The 8809-nt window shown below is 39.8% G+C and overlaps 1 protein-coding gene across 1 annotated transcript in view; it reads right to left on the bottom strand.

Moving 5' to 3' along the window:
* Positions 1-1030: 1030 nt before the first annotated feature.
* LOC107549164 (cytoplasmic polyadenylation element-binding protein 2-like) overlaps positions 1031-8809 on the bottom strand; it is a 34875-nt gene continuing 27096 nt past the window's right edge. Inside the window, exons 5-11 of the mRNA XM_016230154.1 lie at positions 8433-8456; positions 7683-7847; positions 6693-6782; positions 6243-6361; positions 3483-3597; positions 2952-3133; positions 1031-1192 (exon numbers count right to left, since the gene is read on the bottom strand). Coding sequence (XP_016085640.1) covers positions 1031-1192; positions 2952-3133; positions 3483-3597; positions 6243-6361; positions 6693-6782; positions 7683-7847; positions 8433-8456 — 857 coding nt within the window. The remainder of the gene's footprint in view (positions 1193-2951; positions 3134-3482; positions 3598-6242; positions 6362-6692; positions 6783-7682; positions 7848-8432; positions 8457-8809) is intronic.

Raw genomic sequence — 8809 nt, 5'->3', positions numbered from 1 at the left:
ACCTTTTTTCGCCTCATGCTACATAAATTCCTCTGTTTATCATTAATATGCATCATGTTTTGTTTGTGTTTTTTTCTATCTTATATGTGCTGGTAACCTTTATACTGCATGCAAATGACGTACAGCCACAAACATGCACGTAAGTTTTCACATTCTGTGTTTCTATGGCGACGATCGGCCATGCCGCGCGAGAGGGAACGGACTGCATTTCTGTGTATGACATCGCCAGTGACGTCACAATGGCATAGAACACCGACACTATCTAATCGTTATATCCTATTTAGCAGCAAAGCTTCTTCTATAGCTTGTGATTAAATTGCAAGAGTAGAGCAATAACAAGCCAGATTAATATTCTGAGGTATTGTCTTTTTTTTTGCCAGTGGAAAATGGAAAGTCTCAGTAATTCGTTATTGAATCATTCCTATTCCTGCTAAGAGCACATTGGAGCGAAACATCAAGGGGGGGGGGCTATTACTCTTACTATTTCTTTTAGTATATTCCGCGGCGAATGTCTCGTTTTCAGGCCGCACATTTTGCTACCTTTGGTTCGAGATCCAGGGCAGGCATCAGAGATTACGTCATCAAGGGTTTTCCAGAGACAATTGCGCACTTTGCCCACTAGGGGGGGATTTAGCAGCAGACGGATACACGACGGACAGAACGAATGAACAGAACAGACAGGCTGCCCCCCCCAAGCGAAAACATTCTCGTTTCTACTTTTTAAATCTCACATATAAAAATAATTTGAAAAAAACTACAAAAAATCAATCTCTTTTTTTTTCTTAATCTCCTTTTTAAAAAAACACGAACGTACCACAAAAACTCTGTTCCGAGCCTGAGATGTACAGGGAGGGAGGAGAAAGAAGTGGTTTGGTGAAATAAACTTGTTGTGAGTTTAAACTGAGGCTTGTAGTGTTTCTGGCTGCTACAAAAGATAAAGATATATTTATATATTTATAGTCATATATATTCTCTATATACTGTATACGGTTATGTACTCTATACTGACAGCTTGGGTTCAGGGGCCAAACTAAGCATCTTTTTCTTCCCGCAGCAGACGTGTTGTTTCTGCGTCGTCTTGCATGCTGCCGCTCCCGGCGCTCCCGGAGTCCCCGTCTTCAGTTCCAGCGGAAGTGGATCTGGCGGGGGCGGTCGGCTCCCTCTTTGACCAAGTAAAGTTCAGGGCTCTAGACTGCGAAATTTTTTTGAGAATGTGCGAGTTAGAATTTGACGTTGTCGGATTTGTGCGAGTGCATGGTCTGTGCTGGTCCAAAGCGTCTGCTCCATACAGCGCGCGTTGCAGAGCTGTGGCACATTGGAGCAGGAGTCCGATTTCACTGATCACGTGAAGAGAGTGACAGAGGCACTTTCCCAGTGCTTCAGGTGTAGAGCCTGGTTTATACTTGCCATGTCAGCATGAGCGCGAAGGTGCGCGCAGCACACGGCAAAAATTACACAAATATTATATACAGTATAATATAATAGTATATACACACCTCTTATCTTGTTAATTGGGTTGATTACTGATTGTGCACCTCTCGTGTTAATTAGGTTAATTATCTGAATGTGCTCCTCCTGAACTTTGTTAATAAAACATAATTTTGTGTAGCACACGGTTTGCGTTCGGCCACGTGCTTGTACTGTTGTCTTGTGTTGCACGCAGCTCGTGTTTTCGCCTGCTGCTTTTATGTCATGTCATGTCATGTCTTGTGCTAAAACAGCTTGTGTTTTTCATTGGCTGCGTGCTTTCATGTTGTCACATCTTGTGTGAACACACGGCTTATGAGTATTCTCATTAGCTGCGTGTTCCTGTCTTGTTTTGTTCAAGCACATGGCTTATGATTGTTTTGCTGGCCATGTGCTTGTGTTTTTGTTTTGTGTGAGCACATGACTTTTTGTCTTGTTTGGTTTCTTGAGCCATGTGCTCTCAGGTCTATTGTCTAACCCCACCCACCTTGTTACCTGATTATTGGTTAATTTGCCCCACCTGTGTTTCCCTCATTACCCTCCTCATTTTCTCTCTATTTATTCTCCTTGTGTTTGCAGTCCTGTGCCAGATTGTCGTTGAATGTCATATGTATGCCTCGTGTCTTGTCCAGCATTGCCAAGCCTTGCTAGTCTTGTTGCGGGTCGGTTTCCCCTACGGGGTAGTTTCTGTTTGTTTTGTTTTATTTCATTATTAATAAAAGTCCTATTTGCTCCTCCGATTGAGTCCTTGCCTCATCCCTGCACCCCCACCCTTGACGGGTATATAATACTCTTGCCCTTTTTGATTCTGTCTGCCGATCGTCGACCTGCGCTAGCCCTAGGACTATTCTTGTGTTTTGCCCACCATATACCTGTCTGCCTCTATCTGACCCATGCCTGTTTTGACCACGTCTCTGTCTTCTCCACAATAAAGTTTGCACATGGATCCGCACGTCTCACGTCTCGTCAGCCCCGTAACAACATGTGGTGTATGCCATGCCTTATTCATTTTTGTTAAACGTTATGTACTAAATGTTGTCATTGTAGCCTACTGTTTTATTGTTGTTGTGCTTTTTAATTAAGAATAACAATGAATCCATCTTTTGCTTTAGTTTTGCAATTGAAAGGTGTGTGTGTGTATGTGTGTGTTTGTATGTATATGCACAAAACTAACAATTATCTTTTCTTGTGAAATGTGACAAAATCATAAAGTGAAAGCGAATCCGAAGCCCGACACCGACTTATAACATAGCAACAGAGGAACAAATCACAGATGAATAAGAACGGGTTAAATGTTAACCACTTTCGTTACTATAAACTATGATAAAAGTTTATCAGCATGCATCGATTTAATCCCATGTTGTAGCAAAACAAAAACAAAAATGCGAACAAATTGTGTTTGTGCGACAAACTGAGAAAGTTAGTCGCAAAAGAGCGACCAGTGGAGGCAATGAGTCTAGAGCCCTGAAGTGCTGTCTATTTACCCGTTTGTCGATGTCGCCATGCTGCAGCTGGACGAATCGGGCGCTGATAGCAGCGATGTAGCTCTGCTGATTGGAGAAGGCCACACGTCCCGCCCCCTTTGGGTACTTAAGCTCTGGATCAGTGTCAATGCCTGCATAACACACTCCACCATACAAGCGGTCCATGATCATCGCCAGCTCCACTGCAGAGAAACATACCATTAAAGTCTATTTAATAAAAAAAAAAACACATGGACATAATTTGAAATTGTCACATCGGTTAAAATGAAATTAATACATTTAAAAAATGTAAGACTATTGAATGGAAGAATATATTACTACAAACACATTGTCATTTTTTAAACTTTTTTTTTAACTAACTTTTAAATACTTTTTGAAATTATAAGTTATGAAATTAGTAGTTATGAAAACGGCAACATTTATATATTTAATTCATTTTAGATTATTTGTTGTGATAATTGGCATCTCTTCACATTGTGTACATCATATGCAGCAATTTATAACGCATACAACAACTAGTGCTTAGCGTACCAGCTCTGAGTGGACGTGGCACTCCTCCTACAAAGATGGTTTTGCGAGGGTCCAGTGGCTGAGATCCGTCCATCACAAAATCACTGTCACTCAGATTCCACGGACGAATCTGGACCTGAAAAACCACATACAGATCCCACATATAAAACACAGTGTACATGACAACATAAAAAAGAATTGCACGTATTTTCATTAAATTTGCACTTGCAGTGTACTTCCACATTTTCATGATTTTTAAAATATATTTTGTCATGCTTTAAATGGCACCTATTATGCCCCTTTTTACAATATGTAATAAGTCTCAGGTGTCCCCAGAGTGTGAAGTTTCAGCTCAAAATACCCCACAGAACATTTACTATATCATTTTGAAAATGCCTGTTTTGAGTGGAAGCATAAACACGCTGTTTTCTTGCATGTCTCTTTAAATGCAAATGATATGTTGCTCCCCGCCCCCTTTTCCAGAGAAGGGCTGTGCCTTTATAGCTTGTACCTCAGATCTCTGCTAAAAAAAACATCAGTTTGGTTTTGATTATCACGTCTATCACACTGAAAACGTGTTTTAAAGGGGACCTATTATGCAAAAATCACTTTTATAAGGTGTTTGAACAAAGTTGTGTGGCTGCAGTGTGTGAAAACAACCAGCCTGTAATGGTAAAAATCCACCCACTAATTTTTTTATAATCACAATAAATCATAAACAGTCTCTCAGAACAAGCAATTCCAGATTTCCTGGTACCTTTGAGCCTTTGAGACCTTTGAGTCTCATTCAGCAAAATTAACGAATCTTTTTTTGAGTAATTTCTTTCATTTTAGCAAAGTATAATTCAAATGTTACGTGTTACTTCCCTAACACGTCTACTACTTACGCAAACGCTGATCACACTACAAACAATACAAAACTGCTATAAGAAACAGAAAAGATTCATTCATTGTTTACCTGGGTCTTCAGTCTATGATTAGCTCACCTCACCTCTTATCTGACAAGTCTTCGGGTTTGAGTCATTCGTTCATCACGTGACAGCCCCATAAACTTAACCAATGCAGTCTGAGCCGGAAAGAGAATTGATTAGTTCATTAGGGCTGTCACGTGATGAACGAACGACTCGGAAAAACCCGAAGACTCGAACCAGCTGAACTGCTTGACTAATTCCAGTACAGAACCTATAGGATGTTGCGCATGCGCTACTGAACGAATCACTCCCCAAGACGACTTGTTATTCCCGAGTCACATTAAAGATTCGTTCAAAATGAACGAATCATTCAAGAACGACCCAACACTAGCGAGAAGTAGCAGTCCGCCATTACTGGAGATATACAACATCAGTGCCAAAGAGGCATTACAAGTGTTTTGATTTGGAATGCACCAATGAACATAGGAGCTCCACAGACTCCCTCCACCTGAGCCACTAAGGACACTGTGGTTAAGTTGCATTTTCGAAGGAAATGTACCGAAAAAAAATCGATAAAGTCATGCCAATCATTTCACACTGGACTGCCTCACAAACGCTGGATTTTCACACAGCCTGGTTCTGAAAGAGGGATCAATGCCAACGCTTCGTGCGCGAACGTCAGATCCAGACAAAGTAAGCGCTTCATATTTTGTTTTGAAATTGCCTTTCTGAAAGATCTTCTTAGCACTCTGTAAGGCTAATGTTGCTAAAGCTACAATCGTCTCTGCCTGTTTTCACTGATGCTGCCTTCACGGGCTACCAGAATGATCGTAAATAGGAATGTGGTCGTTAAAAATGCATATGAAAGCAATGGGAGTCGATCGCTTGAGAGTTTCTGACAGTTTCAGTGCGTGAGATTGTTGTGTGCTGGCGGGAGCATAAGCTCTTGAAGCTCCGCTCTCTTCTGAAAGGGGGCGGAGCACCAGCTGATTTGCATTTAAAGGGACAAAGACAAAAACAGCGCGTTTTGGCTCATACCCTAAAAGTGGCAACTTAAACAAGCTATAATCAATGATCTGTGGGGTATTTTGAGCTAAAACTTCACGTATACACTCTGGGGACATCAGATACCTATTTTACATCTTGTAAAAAGGGGCATAATAGGTCCCCTTTAAACCATATCAGTTTAAACTTCTGATATACGGTTTCCTGAGCGCACACATCCGAAGCGAACACACAGAAAGCAGCTGTCACACGGCATGTGAGTACCAAACTATGTTCTCTTTCATGTCTTACTGTGCTTAAACTGTCAAATACACGCAAGTGTATGTTAAAAACACATGAGTTACAAAAACAGTCGGTTATGTCTGTGAAGGTAAACAGCTGGGAAAGAAATCACATGTTTATATTAGATCTGTGTATTAAGTGACAGCAGCGTAATTTACAGTATACTGCTGTCTACACTGTTAATATGACCCAAATAATAAAATAAAAACAGAAAATCTCAGTTAAAAGAAAAGGGCCCGTCAACAGTCGAGGGCTGGGCTTGTAAAATGCGATGTCACATTTGACAGATGCTAATATTTTATGGGGATTAAAAAAAGGAACGGGAGGATTTTTAGCATTATAGGGTGGTTGTGTACACACACTGCCAACACACATTTATGTTCAAACAACATGTAAAAGTGAATTTTGCATAATAGGAGCCTTTTAAAGGAGTACACTTATTTTGATGTGTTAAATAACATCCGTCCCTTTTGGTTTAAATATCTGAAGACTTCAGACTCAAATGAAAGAATAAACACACTTTCCTCTCATGACTGAGATGGTATCATGGACTCTGGCAGCATGTGAATGTATCTGGACTCACGGGCTTGTCTTTGATGGTGGGGCTGGACACACACAGGTAGAGTTTCCCGTCCTCCTCCAGACAGGCTTCGATCAGCGCCTGAACTGAGCTCTCCTCTTGGAACAGGAGGAAGGCATAACCTAGACAAAAACCCACAACAGTCAATCACTGTAGCCATGACTGCTCTGTGTAACATGCGATTTCTGCCTGAATGAATAAAAACTAATCACAAGAACCAGAGGCACTGGGAGATTCTTGCTAGTTCTAGAGAACATTCATTATTACATATTCAATCATTTTATTTAAAACATTTAAATTAGTACACTTAAAATGTACTAAATAATAAAAACAGTAAGATAATTCTAATAGTTCTACTATGTGAAAAACAGTAATAGTGTCTAGTATAATGTATGTACATGCAGGGTTCTGTTGCTGTGTTTGCTATGAATGTGGTGATTTTTCTAGAAGTACCTTTAGGGGGGAAGTAAGACTTGCTCTCTGCTTTGTGTGGCCAATCAACCACCAGATGACCAAAGCGCCGAAAACTGCTCGTGATTTCATCTGTGGGAAATATGAGATCGTGACAATCAGACAGAGACGAGAGAGAGCAGCAGGAACTGCTGCAGATCCTTTTTTTCATAAAGATACATAATGATTTTTATGAGGTTAAGAACTTTAAAGCTGGAAAATTCAGTGTGGCCCTGATCACTAAGCAAACCCTGTTCAATATATCTGCAAGGTGAAGTTCACTGAAAGAAATAATTTTCCTCAAATTCTCCTCCAAATGAAAATCAGCATCTCTTATCAGCAGCAGCCATTTTGTCTGCAGATCTGCACTCAGTGGAGGTTTTAGGTTTTATGTGTCTCAGTGCTCAGTAACCTGCCACCTTCATGCAGCTTATTGTTTTTATAAAATGGTTACTACATAGCTGGCCAGGTGTTATAAGATAAACATACAGTAACAAAAATATAATAATTGATTGATGATAAATAATAATCCTTCCACCAAACAAAGTATTTCTTCAGTAATGTTTAGCAAAAAGACTACAAAATGACTATCAGTTTTATATAATATAATATAATAAAATATAATATGACTAACAAAAACAGTGGAGTTGTACAAACAAGATGCATTCCTGCTTTCAAAAACATCTAGATGGAGTGCAATAATACAGTATGTAATTTTAGAATTTATATATATATATATATATATATATAATTATTATTATTATTCATTCAATTAATTGGACTGCCATAAGAGATTCTGAATTCCTTTCAAAAACATCTATGCGGAATGCTAAGGACTGGGAACGAATGAGGGGTCTTGAGGTGAACATTCTAAAACATTTTTTCCAAATTTGACATCATTTTAAATATCGCATAGACATAGGTATGTCACATATCATTCAAAAATCATCCTTAAATACATGCATTACAGTTCAAAAGCTCTGTCAAATGAACCTTCATCGATGTCAGGGGGCAGTCCACCCACAAACACTTTGCGGGAGAACCTCTCGATGCGCTCCCCGTTCTGATGGGGGTAACAGTGAGGAGACCCCAGGACCCCCTGGTTGCCATGGCCGTCGTCTAGAAGGCCGTCATCAATGGGGAAGAGGGAGGAACGTCCTGTTAAAAAGTAAATGACAGGTGAGGACACTTGTTTTCGCCTGGTATTAACATCCATCTTTGGTGATCTGATCAGCATTACACATCTCAAATGCAACTCTGGTGACCACTATAGAGGAAAGTCTCTAAACAAGGGCCCTTATTTTAGTGCAATGAATATATATTACATTAACAAGTGGTTATTCATGTCTAGGGTGCAGTAGGACATTTGACATAGCACATTTGTTTCTAACTACCTCTGAATGTGGTTTGAGTGATTGGATCAATCTGAACCCTGTTCACTCTTGTATTTAACGCTGTCCGATTGTGATCAGACCACCTGAGATCATACCAATGTAGATCATACCAATGTAATTCATTTATGTGTGTCAATGCATGTATGAATCATGGCTTGTGTCAGTGAACTGGGGCTCTCAGTCAGTATAAGCCTCAAAAACACAAGTAAGCCTCCATTATATTGATAAACTCATCAAATTGTTGCTGGCGGTCAATGAAGAGTTCACAAAGAGCATCGTACACACATATACACCATACACCGAATACTGCCATGCTAACACAGATAGCGTAACAAACAGTGGATTTTACCTCGTCGTCTCCCATAGCTCCTGGCTGCATGTGAACACAAACAATACAGGACACTATGAAACAACTGACTGAAAGCTTAACTTCATGTTTGTGTTAATACAGGCAAATGTTTATTGATGAAATATTCACTACAGCTGATCATCATGGTCTGGATGCTGGTGTTCCCTAAGGCAACAGATATACTTGACAGTAGTATGCAGATGGTGATATGACCAATATATATGATATAATAATTTCTTGCTGAAAATAAGGTTGTTACAATGCCCAAATTTTAGATACCAGTAAAACTGATACAAATTTTGATAGGCTAATTGGATTTGATTAACAATAAGGACACAGACAGCAGCAGGTTTATTAGGCTGCTGTCACTTTAAGAC

The sequence above is a fragment of the Sinocyclocheilus grahami genome, unplaced genomic scaffold (genome assembly GCF_001515645.1).
Source record: "Sinocyclocheilus grahami isolate Dianchi unplaced genomic scaffold, SAMN03320097.WGS_v1.1 scaffold364.1, whole genome shotgun sequence".
In the NCBI taxonomy this organism is placed as follows: Eukaryota; Metazoa; Chordata; class Actinopteri; order Cypriniformes; family Cyprinidae; genus Sinocyclocheilus; species Sinocyclocheilus grahami.
The sequence above is the reverse complement of the archived record's forward strand: the minus strand, read 5'-3'. Positions and strand labels throughout refer to the sequence as shown.